A 24,887-nucleotide genomic window follows, 5' to 3' on the forward strand; every position below is an offset into this window, starting at 1 on the left:
TCTAGCAGAAGAAGCAGAGAGAGGCGAGCAGAGAGTGTGTATTTAAAGAAATAATAGCTGAGAACTTTCCAAGACTGGGGATGGAATTGGACATAAAAGTTCAAGAAGCTAATAGAACACCCTATTATCTCAATGCAAAACGACCTTCTCCAAAACACACTATAATGAAATTATCAAAAATCAAAGAAAAAGGAAAAATCGTAAAGGCAACTGGGGTAAAAAAAAAAAAAAAAAAAAGGTAACCTACAAAGGAATCCCCACAAGGCTCTCCGTGGATTTCCCAGCAGAAATTCTACAGACCAGGAGAGAGTAGAATGACATATTCAAAGTGTTGATAAATATGGCCAGCCAAGAATACTTTATTCAGCAAAGTTGACCTTCAGCTAGAAGGAGAAATAAAGGCTTTCTCAGTCAAAGGAAACCTGCCATGCAGGAAATGCTGAAAGGAGTTCTTCAGCTGAAACCAATGATGCTAATTAGTGGCATAAAAACACATGAAAGTACACATAAAAAGAGGTAAATTGGGACATCAAAAGTATGAAAGGGGAGGAGTAAAAAGGGTTGAATCTTTATAGATGAATGAAAACAAGGTGCTATCAGCATGAAAAGAACTATTTTACCTATGAGATGTATTACATAAGTCACAAAGTAACCACAGAGCAAAAATCTAGAGGCATGAAACATTGAAAAAAAAAGGGGGGGGGGGGGCGGGTAGACTGAGCAAATCACTAAGGTAAACCACCACCTTACAAAGGTAGAGAGAAACAGAAAAAAAGGCAAATGATAAGATAGCAGTAGAAAGTCCTTACATACTGATATATATCACATATGCAGAATCTAAAAAAAAAAAAAAAAAAAAGGATACAAATGGACCTATTTACAAAACAGAAAGACTCCCAGACTTGAACAATATTATGGTTACCAAAGGTTACCAAAGGGGAGGGATAAATCGGGAGTTTGAGATTGACATACACACACTACTATATTTAAAATAGATAACAAGGACCTATTGTATAGCACAGGGAACTCTGCTCAATATTCTGTTTACTAAAAGGGAAAAGAATTTGAAAAAAACCGATAATGTATACATATAAATGAACCACTTTGCTCTATACCTGAAACTAGCATGACATTCTTAATCAACTACACTCCAGTATAAATTTAAAAAAGACTGAATCAGGAAGCAATAGAAAATATGAACAGACCAATAATAACCAAATAGATTGTCAGTAATCATAAACCTCCCAACAAAGAAAACCCCAGGACCAGATGAATCCTACACTGGTGAATCCTAACAAATATTCAAAGAATAATCAATATCAATCCTTCTCAAACTCCTACAAAAATTTGAGAAGGGAATACTTCCAAACTGATTCTGTTGATAAGAAGCCAGCATTATCCTGAAACCAAAGCCAGATAAGAACACCAGAAGAAATGAAAACCACAGATCAATATCCCTGATGAACACAGGAACAAAAAGTCTCAACAAAGTATCAGCAAACTGAATTCAAGAACACTTAAGAAGGATTGCACACCATGATCAAGTGGGATTTATGCCTTGTATGCAAGGATGGTTCAACACATGCAAATCAGTAAATGTAATACATATTCACAAAATGAAAGATAAAAGTTACATGATCATCTCAATAGATACAGGAAAAACCATTTGACAAAATACAACATCCTTTCATGATAAAAACCCTTAGCAGACTGGGTGTAGAAGGAACATACCTAAACATAATAAAGGTCATGTATAACAAATGCACACCTAACATTATACTCAGTGGAGAAAGACTGAAAGCTTTTCTTCTAAGATCAGGAATAAGACACGGATGTCCACTCTCACCATTCTTATAGTATTCAATATAGTATTGGAAGCCCTAGCTAGAGTAATTAGGCAAGACAAAGAAATAAAATGCATCCAAATTGGGGAAGAATAAGTAAAACTTATTCTTCCTGTATACAGAAATGCAGGTCATGTGATCCTATATATAGACTATCCCAAAGACTCTACCAAAAAAACTGTTGGAACTAATCAATGATGTCAGTAAGGTTGGAGGATACAACATCAGCATACAGAAATTAGTTGCATTTCTATACACTAAGGAGAAAATAAATGAAAAAGAAATAAAACTATCCCATTCACAATAGCATCAAAAGAAAAAAATACTTAGAAATAAACTTTTTAAAAATTTTGTCTTTTTTCTTCTTTTTGGCCATGCCTCGTGGCACGTGGGATCTTAGTTCCCTGAACAGGAATCAAACCTGTGCCCCCTGCAGTGGAAGTACAGTCTTGACCACTCAACCACCAGGTAAGTCCCAAGAATAAATTTAATCAAGGAAGTGAAAGATCTGTAAAACAAAAACTATAAGACTGCTGAAAGAAACCAAAGAAGACATGATGAATAGAAAAATATCTGTGCTCACGGATCAGAAGAATTAACACTGCTAAAATGTCTATAATACTCAAAACCATTTGTAGATTCAACACAATCCCCATCAAAATATCAATAGTATTCTTCACAGAAATAGAAAAAAAAATCCTAAACTTTGTATGGAACCACAAAAGACTCCTAATAGCCAAAGTAATCCTGAGGAAAAAGAACAAAGCTGGAGGTATCACACACTTCCTGATTTCAAACTGTACTATAAAGCTACAGTAATAAAGACAGTATGGTACTGGCACAAAAATAGACAAACAGACCAAGAACAGAATAAAGAGTCCAAATTAATACCAGCTTATACAGTCAACTAATAGTTAACAAGGGAGCCAAGAGCACCCAAAGTGGAAGAGATAGTTTCTTCAATAAATGGTGTTGGGAAACTGGATAAACACATGTAGAGCAATGAAATTAAACCCCCATCTTACACCACTCACAAATATTAACTCAAAATGGATTAAAGACTCAAACATAACAGCTGATACTATAAAACTCCTAGAATGAAACATAGAGAAGAGGTTTCTGAACATTGGTTTTGGCATTGATTTTTCTGGATATGACACCAAAAGCACAAACAACAAAAGCAAAAATCAACAATCAACAAGTGAGACAACATCAAACTTAAAAGCTTTTGCACAGTAAAGGTACAATTAACAAAATGAAAAGGCAACCTACAAAATGAGAGAAAATTTTTGCAAACTATATATCAGATAAAGGGTTAATATCCAAAATATATTTAAAAAAAAAAAACTCATACAACTCAATAGCAGGAAAACAAACCAAAAAACCCAATCCAATTAAAAAATGAGTAGAAGAACGAAATAGTCTCTTTATTCAAAGAAGACTTTCAAATGGCCAATGGGTTCATGAAAAAGATGCTTAATGTCACTAATCATCAGGGAAATGCGAATTAAAACCACAGTGCGCTATCATTTCATGCCTGTTAAGAATGGCAATCATCAAGAAGACAAGAGATAACAAGTGTTAGCAAGGATGCGACGAAAACGGAACCCTTATGTGCTGTCAGTGGGAATGTAAATTGGTGTAGGCATTATGGAGAACAGTATGCGGGTTCCTCAAAAAATTTAAAGTAAAACTACCATATGATCAAGACATCAAGGGTAAATAATATGAGGGTGAGTCAAAAATTATCTGCACTCCGGTTACATTAACACTTCTGTAAATTCTACAGCCAGAGTGCAGATAATTTTTGACTCACCATCATACGTAAGTACTTCCAGGTATCCATCTGAAGACAATGAAAATACCTATACCCCCATGTTCACTGCAGCATTATTTACAAGAGCCAAGACATGGAAACAACCTGTGTCCACCAATGAATAAATGGACAAAAAAATGTGTTATATATAGTCACAATGGAATATTATACAACTATAAAAAGGAATAAAATCTTGCCATTTGAGACAATGTGGGTAAACCTTGAACACATTTTGATGTCACTTATATATGGAATTTTAAAAGCCAAACTTGTAAAAGTTGAGAGTAATACGGTGGTTACTTGGGGATAGGATGTGGGAGGACAGGACAGACTTAAGTTTACTACATGCAAAAACTATAAATAAGCCCTAGAGATATAATGCACAGTACAGTGAATACAGACAACAATACTGTGTTATAAACATCAAACTTGGTAAAAGACTAGAACCTGATTATTCCAACAGGTAAAAAGAAAGAATAATTATGAAATGTGACAGAGGTTCTAATTATTGCTATAATGGCAATCATATTATAATATATAAATGATCTAATTATACATTATAAGGTGTTGTACACCTTAAATTTACAAAACGTTATATGTCAAATACATTTCAATAAAAAATGAAAAAGATTTTGCAACTGCAAAAAAGAGACAACACTAGATAATATAAAATGATCTGCCATTGAATTGACAAATTCAAAGAATTTGCGTGACAACCATAATAGCTATGCTCTTCTAGACATTTCAACAAAGAACATGGTTTGGGGACAACATAAATTAGAAGAAGTACCACTGAACATCATGGTGAAATATCCACTCTTACCTGGGTGAACATACATTTTTCTCTACGTTAGGTTTTTTTTTTTGAGGCTGAACTTTTTATTACTAAAATGATAGATTATCTGTTTTTTATTAATAGTGAAGGTATTAGTCCCAGCCAAACACAGATTCAAAGGTTAAGGAAAAAGACATAATCCACTTATAATATTTGTCACTAATAGTATAGTAGTAAGCAATGTCATAGGTATGTTTCTAGAATGCTTCAGAGCACCTCTCTCAATAGATGCTACTGTATTTCATCCATTTCTTGACTATTTTTAATTTTTTAAAATATCATATTGCTTAGTCTTTTGACATTTATTTATTTATTTGGTGGCCATGCCGCGCGCCTTCTGGGATCTTAGTTCCCTGACCAGGGATCAAAGCTGGGTCCCCGGCAGTAGAATAGTGGAGTTCTAACCACTGGACCGCCAGGGAATTCCTGTGAAACACATCTTAATAGGAAGTTTTTACTATGATACAACAACATGGGGTAGTAGAATTTGTCTGAAGTAACAGTATGTTGAATCCAGTAAGTCCATTAACTACACAAACTAAAGGGAAATGCATGGGCAGTTGATGCTTTGCTTAAATAGTTCTCTTAAATAGTTATGAAGAACAGCTGTGGTTAATTGGGTGCTCAGTCTCTAGTACTCTGTAAAGGTGTTATTTATCATTTACAGGTGAAGAAACAGATGGAAAGAGTTACTGACTTGTTCAAGGACCCCCAAAATCATAAATGACGGAGCTGATTTTTAAGCTCAAGTCGGACATCAAAGCTGTTAACTACTTTGCTCATGACTGTGACTCATTTTTCTAGTTTAACTAAAAATTCCTTAGCCCTAGTCAATTTTACCTGATAATTTCTGATGTTCTGCAAAACAGGACTAGTTTTTAGTATTATTAATTTGTAGAACTTTATATATCCTTTGGGTACTCTGGGTCTCAGATGTTCTCCTAATCTGATTTTCTTTTCCCACTTTGGTTATGGTATTTAAAAAAAAACTTAAGGGACTTCCCTGATGGTCCAGTGGTTAAGACTCTGAGCTCCCAATGCAGGGGTCTGGGGTTCGATCCCTTGTAGGGGAACTAGATCTCACATGTGTGCTGCAACTAAGACCCAGCGCAGACAAATAAATAAGTTAATTAATAAACTTAATTTTTACAATAGTTTAAGACTTACAGAATAATTGTGAGAATAGTATAGAGTTCCCACATATCTCACAGATAGTTGCCCCTATTTTTTTAACACACCAATATGATACATTTGTTACAATTAATCAACCAATATTGATATATTAACTAAAGTCCATATTGTACTCAGATTTCCTTAGTTTTTACCTAATGTCTTTTGTCTTTCCCAAAATTCCATGCAGTAAACCATATTACATTTAATCATTGTGTTTCCTTAAGCTCTTCCTGGCTGTGACAGTTTTTTAGACTTTTGGTTTTTCAGACTTTTGGCTTGTAGGAGGGTCAGTCAAAAACTATCTGCACTCCGGTTATATTAAGACTTCCGCAAATTCTACAGCCAGAGTGCAGATGATTTTTGACTCACCCTTGTAATTTTCAATTTTAATGTCATCAAACACATCAATCTTTTCCCTTTTGTTTTGTGCCTAACAAAAATTTTCATACACTGATATCACAAAAAAACTCCTATGTTTTCCTCTAAAATTTTAGAGTTTTGCATTTCACATTATGTATGGTATGAGGAGGGAATCAAAAACATTCTTTCCCCACTCCCATACAGAGAGAAAACCAGCTGTCCCACTGTGGGTTTTCAAAAAGATATTCTTCCCCCAACCACCTCTTTTCCCTTTATAAAGCCATACCTCTGACCTTACCAAGTTCCCGTATGTATAGAGTGTATGTCTGGGTTCTCTGTTCTGATGGACCATTTATCTATTTGTATGTCAGTGACAATTCATTCCATATGTATTGATTTGAGTGCCTCCTATGTGCCAGGAACTGTTTTAGGCATAAGAAATGCTGCAGCAAACCAGCTTGTTCCCTCAGTGAAATTTACATTAAAATTAATCCTCCCTTACAACTTAAGAAGTTATTATTGGCCTTTGATCCTTCCATTAAAATTTAAGGTCAATTTGTCAAATTCCACTGAAAAGCCTAATGGAATTTTGATTGAAACTACATAATTTGGAGAGAATTACCCACTTTAAGATCCTTCCATCTGTGAATATTGTATATCACTCTATCTAGGTTGCCTTTGATGTTGTTCCATGAAATCTTATGATTTTTAAAATAATGGTCATGCACATCTTGTTAGATTTATTCCTAGAAACCATATGATTTTTTTTTATTGCTCTTGTATGAGGTGTATTTTTTAATACTGTATCTTCTAATTGACTTTTGCTGGATACAGGAATGCTGCTGGGTTTTGTATATTAATCTTGAATCTAGTAACCTTGCCAAACTACTTATTAGTTTGAACTTTTTGTCTATGGATCCTCTTGGAACTTCTGGGTAAACAATCATACAATCTATGAATAATGAAGTTTACAACTTTCCAATTTTAATACTTTTTCTCATCTTATGGAGATGGCTAAACTCTAAAATAGTAATTGGAACAGAAGCAGAGAAAGCAGGCATTCTTTTCTTGTTCCTGATTTTAAAGAATTTGTTTCTAAAGTTTCATCATTAAGTATGTTTGCTGTAGATTTTTGGTAGATACCTTATCAGGATATGGAAGTTATCTTCTATTCCAGTTTCTAGCATCTATGTGAACAGTTAATTTTATCAAGTGATTTTTCTGAGTCTATAAAAAGTTCATGTAGATTTTCCTCTTTAATTTGTTAATGAATTATTATTAATAGATTTCATTATGTCAAAATGTTTAGTCATGATATACCATATTTTTAATACAGTACAGATTCAGTTCATTAATTTTTTGGCTTTTTCCCCCCAGCTTGAGATATAATTGACTGTAATATTTTATTTTGGAATGTGTTTATAGTCATAAGACAAGCCTATAATTTACCTTTCTTGCACGTCAAGGTTCAGGTTTTGTTACCATAGTTATAAAACAATTTGGGGAACAAAATATTAATTTAATTCAAAAAGTATTCCTTATACAGATGGCCAATAGGCACAGGAAAAGATGTTCAACAATACTAATTATTAGAGAAATGCAAATCAAAACTATAATAAGGTACCGCCTAATACCAGTTGGAACAGCCATCATTAAAAAGTCTACAAATAACAAATGCTGGAGAAAGTGTGGAAAAAAGGGAACCCTCCTACACTCTTGGTGGGAATGTAAGCTGGTGCAGCCACTACAGAAAACAGTGTGTAGGTTCCTCAGAAAACTAAAAATAGAATTATCATATGATCTAGCAACCCCACTCCTGGAAATATACCCAGACAAAACTATAATTCAAAAAGATACATGTACCCTTATGTTCATAGCAGCACTATTCACAATAGCCAAGGCATGGAAACAACCTAAATGTCCACCAACAGATGAATGGATAAAGAAGAACAATGGAATATTACTCAACCATAAAAAAGGATGAAATAATGCCATTTGCACCAACATGATACAACTAGAGATAAGTGAAGTAAGTCAGAAAGAGAAAGACAAATACCATATGATATCCCTTATATGTAGAATCTAAAATATGACACAAATGAACTTATTTATGAAACAGAAACAGACTCAGACACAACACATAGAGAAAAGACTTGTGGTTGCCACGGGGGAGGGGGCTGGAGGAGGGATGAAGTGGGAGGTTGGGGTTAGCAGATGTAAGCCATTACATATAGAATGAATAAACAACAAGGTCCTACTATATACCACCTGGAACTATATTCAATATCCTATGATAGGGACTTCCCTGGTGGTGCAGTGGTTAAGAACGTGCCTGCCAATGCAGGGGACACAGGTTTAAGAGCCTGTGCTCTAGAGCCGGTGAGCCACTACTACTGAAGCCCACGTGCCTAGAGCCTGTGCTCTGCAACAAGAGAAGCTGGCGCACCACAATGAAGAGTAGCTCCTATTCGCTTCAAGAGAAAGCCTGCACACAGCAACAAAGACCCAAGGCAGCCAATAAATAAATTAAAAAAAAAAAGAATCCTATGATAAATCACAATGGAAAATAATATTTAAAAAAAGAATGTAAATGTATGTATAACTGAATCACTCTGCTGTATCGCGGAAATTAACACAACACTGTAAAACAACTATACTTCAATTAAGAAAAAAAGTATTTATTAGTATAGTTTAAAATGTGAAAATTTTTGTTTTACTGTGTGTTGATATGTATTATATTCACCAGGTCGGTTTTCTGTTAGGTACAAAGGTGAGGGAAGTATATTTTGGACTGATTCATTCTGGCTTTGGAAATGTTTCAATTTTTCAATAGCTTTACCTTTTTTCTCCCAAATTCCAATATAATTGCTTCCTAGAATTAGATGAAAACTCAAACCAAGTTTCATTTTCTAAGAAACTTTGATAGTTTTTTTTTTAAGCTTTTTAAAAAGTTTGGGATATTAAGATATGTTTACATTTGTGGCTAAGATGAACCCAAGTGGGACTCTAAATTGGGGGATTCCAATGGAAATGTGTAGTCAGGAATGATTAAGAGATAATGGCATTAATTAAACAAAGCAGGTTCCTGGAAAAAAAAAATGTAACAATCACTTTTCCAGGAAACTAGGCAAATTCCAAGAGGGAAATAGTTGATGAAATGTAAAGAGTACCATTTTGATGGTAGGAGTTACATTTAAGGTTCAGATATGTAATAAATGATACACATACACATTATAGACAATTCAAAATACCAAAAATAAAGGAAAAAGTTAAAACACTGATGAAAGAAACTGAAGACCCAAATAGATGGAAAGATATTCCATGCTCATGCCTATAAGCATACTGCTAAAATGTTAAACAAGGTCCATACTGCCCAAAGCAATCTACAGATTCAATGCAATCCCTGTCAAAATTCCAAAGGCATTTTTCACAGAAAAAGAACAACCCTAAAATTTATACGGAACCACAACACATCCTGAATAGCCAAAGCAATCTTGATAAAGAAGAACAAAGCTGGAGACATCACAAAGCTATAGTAATCAAATAGTATAAAAACACACAGATCCACGGAACAGAATAGAGAGCCCAGAAATAAACTCATACATATATAGTCAAATAATTTATGACAAAGGAGCCAAGAGTATACAATGTGGAAAGCACAGTCTCTTCAATAAATGGTGCTGGGAAATTAGACAGGCATATGCAAAAGAATGAAAGCAGATCACTATCTGACACCATACACAAAAAATTAACTGAAAATGGATTAAAGAATTGAATGTAAGGCCTGAAACCATAAAACTCCTAGAAGAAAACATAAAGCGCTAAGCTCCTTGTCATAGGTCTTGGTGATGATTTCTTGGATATGACTCCAAAAGCAACGGCAATAAAAGCAAAAACAAATTAGTGAGTCTACATCAAACTAAAAAGCTGCACAGAAAAGGAAACCACCAACAGAATGAAAAGGCAACCTACTAAATGGGAAAAGATCTTTGCAAATCATGTATCTGATAAAGAGTTAATATCCAAAATATATTAAAAACTCATACAACTCAATAACAAAAAAACAATCGAATTAAAAAAAAACAGGCAGATCTGAATAGACTTTTCAAAGAAGACACACAGATGGGCACCTGGTACATGAAACAGTGCTCAACATCAGTAATCATCAGGGAAACAAAGTCACAGTGAGCTATCACCTCACACCTGTTAAGAATGGCTATCATCAAGAAGAGTTAACAAGTGTTGGTGAGGATGTGGAGAAACAGGAACCCTTATGTACTGCTGGTAGGAATGTAAATTGGTGCATAGAAAACAGTAAGGAGGTTCCTCCTAAAATTAAAACCACTGTACGATTCAGAAATTCTACTTCTGAGTATTTACTTAAAGACAACAAAAAACACTAACTTGAAAAGATACCTACACTCCCATGTTCACTGCAGCATTATTTACAATCGCTGAAGCATGGAAACAACCTAAGTGTCCACCAATGGATGAATGGATAAAGAAAATGTGATTTCACACTATTCAGTATAAAAAAATAAACTCTTGCCATTTGAGACAACATAGATAGAACCTTGAGAGCACTACGCTAAGTGAAATAAGTCAGACAGAGAAAGGCAAACACCGTTATGGTCTCATTATATGTGGAACGCAACAAAAACCAACCAAACAAAACCCCAAACCAGCTCAAAGGTACAGAAAACAGATTTGTGGTAGGCAGAGGTGGGGATGCAGGGGTTAGTGAAATTGGTGAAGGGGATCAAAAGCTACCAGTTATAAAATATATAAGTCACGGGGAGGTAAGATACAGCATAGTGACTACAGTTGCTAATGTATCATATTTAAAAGCTGCTTAAAGAATAGACATAACACACAAAAAAATCTGTTATCTATGTATGCTGATGGATGTTAACTAGACTATTACGATGATCACTTCCCAATATAAACAAATAGCGAATATTATGTTGTACACCTGAAATTAATATGTCAATTACACTTCAACTTAAAAAATTCTAAAGAAAACCTCTCAGTATCAACCCGACATCAGTTTTATTAGCTTCAAAGGACACAAAATGGCAATACAGCACCTAGCCAGACAGCAGTTGCATCAAGAGGTCTTTTAACATCACAAGTACAGTTTCAAGGCATTTACACCCAACCACGGGGTCCCTTACAAAAAAATGAAGCTTATGTGGAAAGTTCCTCTATATTCCTAATACATCTTTTATGCTTTAGGAGAAAAAAAAAAAGACAACATTTACTCATAATTCCCAAACCCATCGCTCTCTGCACACACAAGAAGGAAGCCCTGAATTTACGTTCCTAGATTCCAAAGCCAGGTTCGGCCTCTTAGTAATTGCGGAATCCTGGGTAGTTACCAGGCCTACACTTTAGTTTTGCCACCTACGAAATGGAGATAAGAGTACTTACCTCTTCTGCTGGGTGAGGATGAAATGACTCCTTGTAGAGTGTGGCTCAGTGCCTGGGGACACGGTAGGCGCTCAAATGCCTCTGCTACGGTAACGCTGCAGCTTTCTCATTTTCTCCTATATTGTACACAGTATTTTATTCCAGAAGCCGCGCTAACCACCGAACCCTCCAGCAGGTCAAGACCCGCTGCTGAGAGGGGAGAGGGGTTTGGTGACGTCATTAAATGACTGCCTAAATAGTGTCACACGGGCTACAGCTGACAGGAGTGATGCCTATTTATTTAGGTAACTTTTTTCTAAGAACAGTTTTACTGTTCACAAGCCCTGAGTTTTCACCCAAACCAAAGCAGTTAGCGTCTGCAAGCGCCTAGCAACCTTTTGAATCTGCGAGTCAGTGACGTGTTTGCGCAGGCGTCCTTGGTGGGTCGTCGCGGGCGGCCCTAGCCCCACCTCTTCCGGCAAATTCGGGCACCGATTGGTCCGCGTGACCGGTATAAGAAGCGGCGCGCAGGCGCGGGGCTCTCTTTCCTCAGCTGCCGCTAAGGTGCTCGGTCCTTCCGAGGAAGCTAAGGCCGCGTTGGGGTGAGGCCCTCACTTCATCCGGCGACTAGCACCGCGTCCGGCAGTCCCGCCTAGCTCTCGTCCGCGCCATGGCCTCCGTCTCGGAGCTCGCCTGCATCTACTCGGCCCTCATCCTGCACGACGATGAGGTGACGGTCACGGTGAGTGCGGGCCCGGGCCGGCGGCGGGACGGCCTGCGGGCGGTCGGTTCCCCGCCCTCGCAGGCGTCCGGGGCAGGCCCTTCCGGCTGGAGCCGCGGCCCGCGACACCCCGGCGGAGGGCCGGGCGCCGGTGGCCTGGACCCAGGGACGGGAGGCCAGCGGGCTCGACCACGTGCCTGCCCCGGAGGGAGTGGCTTCCGCGTGGCGGCGGCGGCGCGCGCGGGCTTTGAGCACCTTAATTTAGACAGGCTCGGGCAGCACGTGGACAGCCTCATCCCGCGGCTGTAAAGGGTCCCAGGACACTCTACACCTCCCTCTGGCGTGATGTCCTTTCGTCCTCTGAGTAGACCTCGTGGGGCCTGGCGGCGTGTTGTGGAGGAGAGCGCTCGAGCTCTGCTCCACCTCTGGCCTTGCCTCCCACTTTAAAATAGCTGCGTGACTAGGGCAAGTCCCAGCTTGGGAAATGGCAGCGATGAACTGCAGGCCCTGCAAAGTACCTGGCACACAGGCGCAGAGGCATCTCCTTTGCCTTTGAAGTGGAAGAAACAGTCGTCTTAGATTAGCATACTTGCGATGCCGATAGGATGTTAGAACTGGGTAAACGAAGTCTGGTACCTACGTTCGGAGTGATTTGCTTTCAAATTGCTGTATTTTGGAGACATTTATGAAAGCTGTACTTTGCTGTCTTATAGATTACCCTTTTATTTGTTTTAGGAGGATAAGATCAATGCCCTCATTAAAGCAGCTGGCGTAAATGTTGAACCTTTCTGGCCAGGCTTGTTTGCAAAGGTAAGGTGATGGTGGCACAGTGTTTTGGAGAAGCAAATTTTGGAAGACCTACTGATTTAAGTCAGGTGCTCATGCTAGGCTCTAAAAGTGCCAGAAGGCCCCACATTCCAGTGCACTTGTCCAAATATAAGTGATACTTCCTCACATTTCTATCTCTAGGAGCTAAGTAAGGTTTTGCCTTGTCATGTCTTTGTGTCTTTCTCTTGGTCTCAGACTTTGCTTTCTCTTTCTTTCCGTTCTAAAGCCATGAGGAAGATATATTAACCAGATCATTTCCTTCGTAAAAGGGTCACCCAGGAAATACTACCATACATGCTGTTCCAGGTAAATCCTGCCAGCATGGTGGTGGCTTTTTATTGACCACTTACTCTGTGTTGGAATATAAAGGACCAGATTCCTACCCAAGGAATTTAGCACTGGCTACCTTCCATTGTGTGGGTTACTTAATCTCTGGCAGAGGAAACTAATAGCCTCTAACCATTCATCTTGTGTCCTTGAACCTTGAGATTTGAAAGATTGGAAACATGGTATATCATCTTTAGTGAATTCCCTTGGGAAAAGTCCTAGAATTATATAGCAGTCTAAAAAATTGAATTCACTGGTAAGAGGAGACATGAACTGTAGAAAGAATCCTGGTTTGAGTGTATAAGGAAGCTTGAAATTTATGCTTAGCAAGTTAAGCCAGACTTTTTGGTGCTATAACAAAAGGACGAAACTAAGCACTTACCTGTGTATGCACATGTATTGCAGGCTTTGGCCAATGTTAACATCGGGAGTCTCATCTGCAATGTAGGGGCTGGTGGACCTGCCCCAGCAGCTGGTGCTGTACCAGCAGGAGGTCCTGCCCCCTCCACCACTGCTGCCCCAGGTAGGAAACTTGCTATTGGAGTCTGGAGATTAAAAGTACTCTAGGCAAGATTGCTCTTCATTTGCTAAGAGTAGATGCTGTATAGAAATTTTAAAACCAGAGGCATAGTTTGATAGGGGAAATCTAGGCTATTTTTGACCATATAAGTTGAAGGGCCTGGAGCTCTTTGGAGGTAATTGACTGTTTTTTTGTTTTTGTTTTTAGCTGAGGAGAAGAAGGTAGAAGCAAAGAAAGAAGAATCTGAAGAGTCTGATGATGACATGGGCTTTGGTCTTTTTGACTAAACCTCTTTAGTAACACGTTCAATAAAAAACTGAGCTCTTTGCTGCTGTTGATCTTACTGATAGTTCTGGGGATGTGTTGTGTGAAGATGAACTTTGGCTTTCAATATTTTCTGCCATGACACGAGCTGGATGCAGCATTCAGAACTGCATGGGGAGGCGGGAGGAGAAAGGTTCAAAGCAGACACCTTGTCCAGATAACCCACATGACTTTAATGATTACAGGGTTTGTCCTCTAGACCTGAATAAGAGTCACTGTTGAGGGGGTGGGAGGGTGATCCAGACCTTAGATTTTTGAAAAACTAACGAAGTAGTACCTTTTGGGAGAAAGGTGACTGGTGGCATGAAGTGGAAATTAGTTCGCTTTTCAAAATGCCAGGGCCACTCTATAACTTGGACTTAAGTAATGTGATTCTTGTGTATTCAGAGCATCTATTAGGTGCCAGGCACTTGGGACATCTGTGCATTTGATAGATGGGGACATGCAGTTGAGGAGTTGCAGGACTTTCTGGCCCCAGCTGCCCTCACTGCAGTGTACAGGACCATTTAACTATAGCCATTTGGGCAAGTGGCTGGTGTATCTTGTAAAATTGGACATTAAGGCACATCTGGTAATGTTTAAAGCAACGCTGAAAAATAATCTCTAAAGGTCCATCAAACCAAGTAGCCCTAAAGTGGTGGAAACTACAGATATGGAGGAATTCTTACAGGGTGAGATTTAAAAGCAAGTCCTAGTAAATTACATGTGTGTGTATAGCACATTAACCTTTTTGTAAAGCTCAAAAAAATTTAAAGAGATTAAGGCATTCATATCTGATAAGAAAAAAAGTTAAATCTTAGGACCTTGAGATGGGGTACAATGAGGAAAAGTACATGGATGTCGTTCAGATTTTGGAGTTTAGACATAAAAGGCATTGTGGAGCACTAAGGAATATGTCATAAAACAGATGGTCAACATCCACGTGTTCAGTGCCTACTTTTCCTGACGTTCCTCATCCATCAGGTAACCTAAGTGAAGGCCAGCACTGTGCTAATCTCAAGAGTCGTTCTGCACAACAATCCCATGCTGGTAAGACCCCCTATCCTGTGGGTAAGTGGCAGCTCAGGTTTTCATGCCTCTCGTTACGAATTAAAGAAAGTGCATAGGATTAAAACCGGGCAATGACTGCAAAACTTATTTTAACTGTATCTCTCCCCATGCTCCTTTCTCCTGCATCAGTTTTCTCATCTGTAGTGATGAGTACATCCTCCAGAGTTCTGAGATAATGGGTTACTTGCATTTAGCATTCAAGTGTCAGGAGGGAACACCTACACCTCACTTAGCAGAAATATTTTTTGAATGGGTTGAAGAACACAAACAAAAGCACGGCATCAAAAACAGCTGAAAATTAGTAGTAAATTGGGATATTATAAATCAGTTTTTCAAAGCAAACAATGCAATTGCAAATGTTCACTAGCGAGACTCAAGTGTTAAACGTGGCCTAATGGATGGCTCAACTTCTTTTAAAGTCTATGTTAAAAGACTAATAGAGCTAAAAAACCTTACCAAAAAGGTGATCTGATAATCAAATTAGGAGACCCACATCCACATACAGGAATGCCAGTCTTTCATTTGATATCAATAGTAAAACCTGCTCAGTTCCACCCATGTTTCATTTCTCCGAGCCTCGATTTCCTCTCCAAAATGAAATTCATATCTACCCCATATACTAGAGAAGACCAAGTAATGCTAGCTGGTACACAGATTTTCCTTCTGCATGAGGTACAACAAACACAGCTGGTATCCCTGGTTTCCAGAATCCTAGGTGCAGCCTCCTGTTCCCCAAATTCCACCCCACCCCCAATCATGCAGCAGCTTTGGTTTCTCATAACACTAGTTTCACACTTCTGATTGTTCACCAAGCATACTTGTTACTTTGTTTAAACAGTCCCCATTGTTCTTAAGGTTCTATTCACATCTCCTGTGGCCACTGAAAGCATACCTAGGTCCATGGCCAGCTCACTCACCCCCCTAATAATCCTGCATTACCAAGGAGGCAGGATTAGGTATATGGGTGCTAATCCTCATGTTCTGAGGAGTTTTAGGAATAGAGATACTCATTGACAAAGTAAGAAAATAACTTTAAAAAAAATCCACATTGTCACTGAATGTGTTGCACAGTGGGATAGGTTTTAAAAAAATCTAAAACTGACAACTTTTATTCTAATTTCTTTTTTCTCAACTAAAAATGATGAGAAATCCATATGTGAAATATGAAGTTTTAAAACCACGTTTTGGAAATGAAAGAATTCAAAATATTTATGCAACAAAACAACTTGGTATATTGCTACAAATTCATATAAAATGTGTCAAATCCTTTCTCATAATTTGAAGGAGCATATAGAGTAAAATTCTGAGGCAACAATGTAGCCAGGTGATTACTGATTTGGGTAACATTTTATAATTTAGAAATAATTTTCACACATTCTCCCATTCTGAACTTTATGTGTCAGGAGAATTTAATTAGCCCTATATATATAGCAAGACCCAGTTGCTGGGAGAATTTGAGTGCCCGTCAAGTTCACACAGCTAGTGCAGGGCTGGCCACCTCAGTTGTCTCAAGTCAGCATTTCTTCTACCAGACCTGTCCCCTCCACACATGTGCTTTTGTAAGTGACCAGTGCTTTTCACAGTGACCAGCTCTTGTTTTTTTTTTCTGTCACTTTGCAAGCCACTTCTCCCTCATCTTATCTTTGCAATCAAGCCTGGACACTTAAGCTTGAGATAGACAGAGGCTGCTTTTAAGAGAAGATTGATGTTTTTAGTTCTGAAATAACCAGATGCCCCTCAAAGTCAGAACACAAACAGCACAGAGCATGCATCATGGAAGCTGGACTGTTCAGGTCAGATCCAACAATCTTACGGAACACTAATGTCAGGGCACAGGCTCAGAGGCCATCATATAGTTTCATAGGATTGCTCAAGTTGTTAAGGGTTTCCAAAGAATCCTCCACGTTCTCAGTTTAACTCACTGAAACTGCCACTCCCCTTACTTGTATACTTTGAGGGTTATTGTAATGTCCAATTAAGGTAAGAAATGTGTGTCTTTCACCTTCCAGATCTTTGCACTTGCTATATCCCCATTCTCCCTGGGCCATCTACTACCTACCCCAGTTAATTCTACTCCTTCCAGCCTCAGGAAGCCCACCCCGGGCTATATTAAATCTCCGCTCTAAGTTCCCTGTATACCACTTCTTAAAAGTGAATGTGGGACTTCCCAGGTGGCACAGTGGTTAAGAATCTGCCTGTCAATGCAGGGGACATGGGTTTGATCCCTGGTCTAGGAAGATCTCACATGCCACAGGGCAACTAATCCAGTGTGCCACAACAACTGAGCCTGCGCGCTAGAGCCTGTGAGCCACAAACAACTACTGAAGCCTGTGAGCTTAGAGCCCGTGCTTCGCAACAAAGAGTAGCCCCCGCTCTCTGAAACTAGAGAAGGCCGTGCAGCAACAAAGGCCCAATACAGCCCATAAATTAATTTATATAAAAAAATAAATGTGTAACTGTGCATTTTTGACAGTTTGTTCAATATCTTCCTGCCCCCACAGTGAGCTTGGGGATCAGGGCCGTCTGTGTTGCTCACCTGTATCCCTAGTACTTATCACGACGCCTGGCTCATTGTTGGTATTTACTGTTTATCAGAGCCCAGCCCTCTCCTTTCACACGGAAGATAACCAAGGCCCAGACAGGAGGAGGACCTTCCTCAGCAGCAGTGACTGTCCGAGCGAGGACTGGATTCCAAGTCTCTGGATCAGCGAATGCCCCTTCCACTGCAGCAGGTCTGCCCCCTACCACAAACCTCATTCAGTTAATTCACACGTAATACGCACCTTCTGGGTTGCCAGATACAGGTGTGGGTGTTCAGGCCCTGAGGTGGGAACCCACGGACCCAGATGAGGACTGAAGGCGCACGACGCTGGTACCAGGTCTGGTTTTACACATTCCATAACCCTAAATCCGCAGGACCCAGCTCCACGGACCCAAGCGAGAGCGTCCCGGCATTCCCCCAGCTGATGCTCAGGCCACGCCTTATTGATGGACGTGGAATTCTCAGCAGGTGGGACCGCAGAAGCAAGGAGTGGCGCCTCGCAGCCCGCAAACTTGCTTCTGGACACGGTGACCTGTCATCTCCCCCGTCACCTCTCCCTTGCCATAGGATGAGGGAGAATATGCAGGAAAGCTTGGAGACTGAGAACAGGCGGCCGGGTGAAGTGTCCTCCGCTCGCCTGAGCCTCACACCCCGGAGACTTCAGTCTCACCAACACTCACTGATGCCTGAGCTTCGTGCAACCGCGCTCAAGTCTTACAGTGCGCCTCTCGCCAATCAACGTCTGCGCTGGGAGGAAGGGGCGGGGCGGGAGGCGGGGATAGAAGTCGAGTGCAGCCGAGGGAAGCCGAACTTCTCAATGGCACTGAGGCCTATTGACCGCTAGGGGCGCGCGCGCGCCTCCTCGGGGCTTTCGCGCCTGCCCATTAGCATCCGTCCCGCCAGCAAAAGTTTGGGTTTGGTTTGGCGGCAGCATCGCGGTCGCGGGCGCTGGTTAGTGGATCAAGGCAACTCATCTGTTGGGAAACCTCGAGTTGAGGAGATTCCTGCCCTTTCGTGAACCAGCAGGGATGGATGGGGCATAGTAGTAAATTGGGAATAATGAGTGCGTTCCTGCCACAAGGCTGTGTTTGTGAGGGGTGGTGAAGAAAAGAGAGTCGTTTGAGCGTTGCTAGTTAATATCGCGGAGTCAGTTCCCTGTACTTTTATTTTGGGGGCAGTGGATCCTGTTCCCAGCACTTTTGTTTCCAGAAAGCGGTTTTTTTGCCCAGAGAAAGAAGCGGGAAGATTTGCTCTACTGTTGACTGTTTATCAGTAACTGGGTTTTCTGGGAAGCTGTTCAAACGAAACAAAAGAAAAAACCCGAATGAAACAACCAGGACATAGCTTCCTGGGCCCCTCGACGAACGGGTGAACCAGGACCTCCGGGAGGTGGCAGGGAACCTGCCTTGTGACTAGCTCTCCTGCGGCATCGCACGAGTAGAGCTGGGAACTCCTGGATCAGGGCAAACCCAGCTCCAAACACCGTGCCTGCAGCGTGGATGGTGCGTGGTAAGCACTGTTCCAGAGAATGACTGTGTACCCCTGAAACGAACACAACGTTGTAAATCCACTGTAATATAACATAAAGATTAAAACCAAAACAAAGACAGTTAATAGCTGTCTTCAGATACCGAACGGAGATTTAACAGTTGAATTATAAACAATGTTGTCAACACTTGGAAAATGGACCGTTGCTTTGAGTGAAAATGATTACACCTTTTTAAGGAGTGTAATTGGTTTCTGTCTCTCAGAACTTAAAGTGCCCTTACCTTTCACTCAAGAATTTCACTTATAGGAATCCACCCAACAACATATGTACAATTTCACTGAAGCATCATTTGTAAGGGGGCGGGGGATGTGCATGAGAGGAGGCTTTCATGTAGCCATTAACAGGAGTGCTGCTCTTGAAAGATATCTATGATACCTTGTGAAGTGAAAAAGGCAAATTGCAGACTGTTAAACATAATATGGCCCTAAAAGATTCACATGTGTATGTTTATATGTGTAAATAACATTTCTGCAAGGATTCAAAAGTAATAACAGTGATTACCTCTGAAAGGAGAGGTTGGACAGGGCGGGAGAGAGATTTTTTTTCCATTCAATTTATCCTTTTCCATATTGCTTGCATTTTAAAAGACCATGACTATGCATTACTTTTAATAGCTCTTAAGTCCAGTTTAGTAATGGCAATGTGGTCTCTGGCGCTGGTACGTGGATTAAAGCAACTAATCTGTTGTGAAACCTCTATGTCAGGAGCATCCAGTACTTTCATAGCCAGCAGGAATGGGATGGGACATATTTATAAATGGGGGATAATGACCCTGATCTTGCTGTAGGGCCGTTTGAGGGTTGGGGAGCAACAATGAATGCTATCATTAATTTTTCAAAAATTAGAGGGGCTTTAATATGGAAGAGAAAGTCTCTTTATTCCAAGGAGGGAAGAACTCTGACCAATTTCGGGAGTGTTTTAGCTCAAAATAAGGAAAAACTTCACGGGGCATTAGGCTGAGGCTGGGATAAAGAACACAATGTCTGCTTAGGGAATGACTGTGGACAAGATACCTCCTTTGCCCATGAGATCCCACTGGTCTTTTGGAATAGAGGATTAAAGACTCTGATGTCAGATTACCTGGGCTGACTCAAATCCCACCCTGTCACTAAATAGGGCTGTGTGACCTTAAGAGAATTGTCTAACCTCTCTGTGCCTCCGTTTCTTCATATGCATGGTGGGGTTAATGATGATACCTACCTCGTAGAGTTCTTGTAGGAGTCAGTGAGATGACACATGTAAAACACTTAGCACAGTTCCTGTTCAAAAAATATTATCATTTGTTGTTATCTCACATGATAGATTGACACAAAAAATGAGAAAGAACATCTGAGAAATAATTCCTACAATTGGAGTGGCTGTTTTATTTTTACACCCTTTAAATATTTATGGAAACAGCCACATATTAGATTTTCAGGATTAATGGAATTAGTAGATTGGTAGAATTGCATTCATGCTGGATGCCTTTGCTTACAAAAGAAATTTTTGAAAGCTTTTTTGATTCCAGATGCTTGCTCAATGCTGCCCCTCTGTGGTCACTCATAGAAACAGCTACATGGATAAGTTAGCCTTTTGATAGGAGAGCATGTGTGGGCTGGGGGGTGTGAGGCAGCCAGGTAGGGGTGCTGGCTGCTGGCCCAGGGGTGAGGGAGTCAGTCCACACATTTGAAAGGAAAGGCATGTTTGTGTGCCCACCAGTGACCCAGTCAAGAGGAAACCAAGTGCGTTTTCATATGGTTCTGCCTCCTGTGTCATTTACTTAGCACATTTGGCTTTTCCTCTTAATACGCTTAAGTTCATTTCTTGTCTAAGAACAAGGAAGAACGTTACTGAGCTGCTGCGCAAGCTGTGTGCCCCTGGTTTCCTCCAAGGTTGTTGGAACAAAGAGCCACATGAAAACCACTTCTGCTTTTCCCATAAAATGTAAGGAGGCTATTGTGTTGTTATTGTCTCCTAAATAAGGTCTTGTGTGAAAAATTCTTTTAAATTTAGGGCCAGGAGAAAATTTGTATCCTCCAGGGAACTGGTTGCCATGCCTCCTTTATAATAACAAGAGCTCTGTGACTTATCACACTCGCTTCTCTGGCTGAGAAATAGCTCCAGGCTTGATGCCCAATCTCGGCTATTAAATTCACCTAAATGGATAATGGGTTTGCTTCCTCATCCTTTCACTGGTACTGATTTAAAAAAAAAATTTTTTTGTGCCTCTTGTAATGACTTCACAGCATACTTGTACTTTGATCTATATTCTCACATCCTTTCAAGAAAGAGGGAAAGAACCCATAAATTAAACAAAAAGTGGAATGTTTCAAGTTGGCTGGGTTTTTTTGTTTGTTTTTGTTTTGTGTGTGTGTGTGTGAGAGAGAGAAAAGTTATTTGAGATGATTTCAAGTTAGTGGTTGCACTTGAGTTTTTGAGACTAACAAGTTTATGGGTCAAAGATTTCAGACCCAAATGTTTTTTTTACTTGGGAAAATGAGAAGCTCATGTAAACAAGGCCATCAAGGAAGTTATGGGGTGTGGGCAAAGGACCAGAAGCTTTTAAGTTTTGTTTCCTTAGCCACTACCACTAAGGACAACATTGAGTCAGCGTTAGTATTTGGAGACGGAAGGTTGGTCACCTATTTGGATGAAACATATTTTCCCACCTCTATCTTCATTAGGGCTTCACTTCCTCGAAGTTATTTTTAAGTATAAAAATTGTCCTGGAAAGGTTAAGACATCAGCTCCTTGACACCTCAGAACAAATGAGATAGGCCCCCAGATTCTCCTTTCTGATGGTCCTTTCAGAGTCTGGGTTTTTGCCTCCTCACCAAGAGAGTTGGCTCCTTGGGGCAGCAGAGGCTGTCTGGTAAGAGTGGTCTGGTTCTGCTTTCAGCTGGCTATGTGACAATCAATAAGTCCCATGACCTCTCTGGTCCCCCCAGCCCATACCCCTTCCGGCACGAAGGGCTTGCAAGGACGCTTCTGCCTCACACACTGCCAATCCCAGCTCCCTCCCAGGGCCCAGCCAGTGGAGTCGCCTTCCAGCCCTCAGGCAGGGAGGACAGGCACACCTCAGCTTCTGGCTCTGTTTACACTCAAGTAAAGCCTTCCTTCTGTTTACTCAGCAAAGATTCTTTTAAGACAGGCTAAGCACACGGTTTACTCTGCTAACAAGCCTTGCCATCTACTGTGAGGACCCGTGTTGACTTATTCTGGAGTCCCGTCGACATTCACTGGGAAACGTTAACGCAAACACCAGGAGACATCCTGGGAGCTCCAGGCCTGGCAAGATGCTCTGGAAAGGGCCATCCTTTCTGTTTTGGTTAGAACCACCTCGAGAGTTAAAAATAACATTCATGTACCGCACCAGGAGATTCTAATGGTCTGCTTTTCGGTTTTAGATTCAGTTTCTGAACACTTATGCTAAAGGGCTCTAGAAAGCTTGCCACGTTTATTCCGGAGGAGACCACATCTGTGCCAGCCTCCTTCTGGGCACAGCTGCAAAGAACCTGGGCTGGGGGTTCAAGTACAGCTCGGCCTCTAGGTGGCCCTGTGATTTTATTTATTTATTTATTTACTTACTTACTTACCTACTTTATTGGCTGCTTTGGATCTTCATTGCTGCACGCGGGCTTTCTGTAGTTGCAGGGAGCGGGGGCTATTCTGCATTGCAGTGTGTAGGCTTCTCATTGCGGTGGCTTCTCTTGTTGCGCAGCACCGGCTTTAGGCGTGTGGGCTTCAGTAGTTGAGAGGCGTGGGCTCAGTAGTTGTAGCTCACGGGCTTAGTTGCTCCACGGCATGTGGGATCTTCCCGGCCTAGGGATCGAACCCGTGTCCCCTGCGTTGACACGTGGATTCTTAACCACTGTGCCACCAGGGAAGCCCGGCCCTGTGCTTTTGAGACAGTTGCTTCCTCTCTCTGGCTCTTGGTTTTCTCCTCCATAGGGCGAGGGGAAGTGGTTTTCTTGCTCATCTCCCCAGCTAGACTGGGCCCTGGGCCTGAGCACAGGTCCTGAGAGTGCTCAGAAATGTTTGTTGAATAAATGGGTGAATAAGACCCCCCAACTGATCCATCCTGCCTTGCTCTTGTGCCCGAATCCTCCCCAACGACCGGCTTGGCCTTGAGTCATCGTCTGACCAGATCTGCTAACGGGGTCCCTGCAGACGACCACAAACCCCCAATGTCTGACTCAGCCGTTGCGGCTGCCAAGGGGTTTCACTTGCTTCCGCCTCCCATCTCCTCCACCTCCCCATCCAAGCTGATGCTTGTAAAGGAAACATCTTTTCAGGTGAGGGGACTGTGTATTTGGTTTGTCTTTGTTGCCTGGAAACTGTTGACATCCCGAGACATTCTGTTGCCTTCACTGGCTCATGAAAAATGGATGACTTTTTTCTCTGTCAACAAACTCACAGCCTGTTCACCTTGGCTGGGAATGGGGGGAAGCTTGCTCCTTGTTCCACAGCTGTTTGCTTTCTTTCAAGCTGTTGGGTTTGCTTTACATAGAGACGGGGGTGGGGCCAGAGGGGGTGGGGCCAGTTGAGAGCGGCTGTGTGCAGCTAATGCGGAGAGGGTTGGTTTTACTTCCCTCAAGTGCTCCTTCAGTTCCACCAAGTGCCTTCCCCAGCTGGTCCGAAGCACCCCTCCCCTCCAAGGCCTCCCCTGGGTGCACCCTGCCCAGAGGCCTTCCCTGGCCTCTCGGCCCTGGATCCCCCTTGCCCGCTGGGGGCAGACTGCCATGCACAACTGCTGTCCATTTCCACTCTGTTCGGTCTGGTTTCTCCTCTGGGCAGTGGAACAGCCTTGTTGCCCCGTCCCTGAGGGCAGGCAGTTGATTTCCCAGACAAGCACAGCACGCTAGATTTAGAAGGGATCTCAGAGAGCACTTGTGGAAGAGGAAGCTCAGAGTAGCAATGCGACCATCCAATTTTGGACTCAAACCCAGGGCATCTATCATCCTTGCCCTATGTCAGGTTAAGACACTCACTCCCCACCTCCCAGCTTGCCGGGGGAAGGAACTGCATTCTCACAGGCCTCCTTGGCTCTGACAGCCTCAGCTTTCCTGCTCATCTCTTACAGGTGGAGCGGCCAGAACCCAGGATCTGGCTTCTCAGCACTGTCTTTGGGGCCGTGCCCATGGGGCTCTCTCAGGCCTAAGCTATCCCTCTGCTCCAGCTGCACGTCCAGGGATGCACCCCGAGGCAGCATCAGGACCCAAGTCTCAGGATGGCATAGGGTCCCTGCCTCTGCTGAGGACGTGCCCTGGGGAACGGACTCCTCATCACTAGCCAAGGGACCTCAAGCAGACCTTTTGCCCAGTGGCCAGTTGGACCAGTGCCACTCAACGTGTGGTCCCTGAACCGTGCTGGCTCACAAGCTATTGTTACCTGAAGACAGGTACAGGAAGCACTCACTGAGAACTTGCCAGGAAGCATTTTGAAACTTTTATAGCAATTTGACATTGCCACCTCATTCAAGCAGCATTTCATTTTTTAAAAGTAATTCATTTTTATGAATTTTAACAAAAAGTATTGGTCCATGACATTGAAAGTTGGAAAAAAATGACAGCTTGGTCCTTCTCCACGGATGTCTTAGGAAGCCCTGTG

General features: G+C 41.4%; 1 protein-coding gene across 1 annotated transcript; it reads left to right on the top strand.

Annotated features, from left to right (window-relative positions):
- The first annotated feature begins 11,969 nt into the window (after nucleotides 1-11,969).
- Nucleotides 11,970-14,160, top strand: RPLP1 (ribosomal protein lateral stalk subunit P1). Its single transcript, XM_057723079.1, has 4 exons — nucleotides 11,970-12,179; nucleotides 12,894-12,968; nucleotides 13,719-13,836; nucleotides 14,041-14,160. The coding sequence occupies exons 1-4, from the start codon at nucleotides 12,108-12,110 to the stop codon at nucleotides 14,118-14,120; spliced, it is 345 nt and encodes a 114-aa protein (XP_057579062.1). The 5' UTR covers nucleotides 11,970-12,107; the 3' UTR covers nucleotides 14,121-14,160.
- The last annotated feature ends 10,727 nt before the right edge of the window (nucleotides 14,161-24,887 follow it).

The sequence above is a fragment of the Hippopotamus amphibius genome, chromosome 2, assembly GCF_030028045.1.
Source record: "Hippopotamus amphibius kiboko isolate mHipAmp2 chromosome 2, mHipAmp2.hap2, whole genome shotgun sequence".
NCBI lineage: Eukaryota > Metazoa > Chordata > Mammalia > Artiodactyla > Hippopotamidae > Hippopotamus > Hippopotamus amphibius.

What these genes read in the sequence shown, in the direction of transcription:
- RPLP1 (XM_057723079.1), top strand. Translation starts at nt 12,108, where the DNA reads ATGGCCTCCGTCTCGGAGCTCGCCTGCATCTACTCGGCCCTCATCCTG. An exon ending in ACGATGAGGTGACGGTCACG is followed by an intron (nt 12,180 to 12,893) that starts GTGAGTGCGGGC and finishes TATTTGTTTTAG; the next exon opens with GAGGATAAGATCAATGCCCT. An exon ending in GGCCAGGCTTGTTTGCAAAG is followed by an intron (nt 12,969 to 13,718) that starts GTAAGGTGATGG and finishes CATGTATTGCAG; the next exon opens with GCTTTGGCCAATGTTAACAT.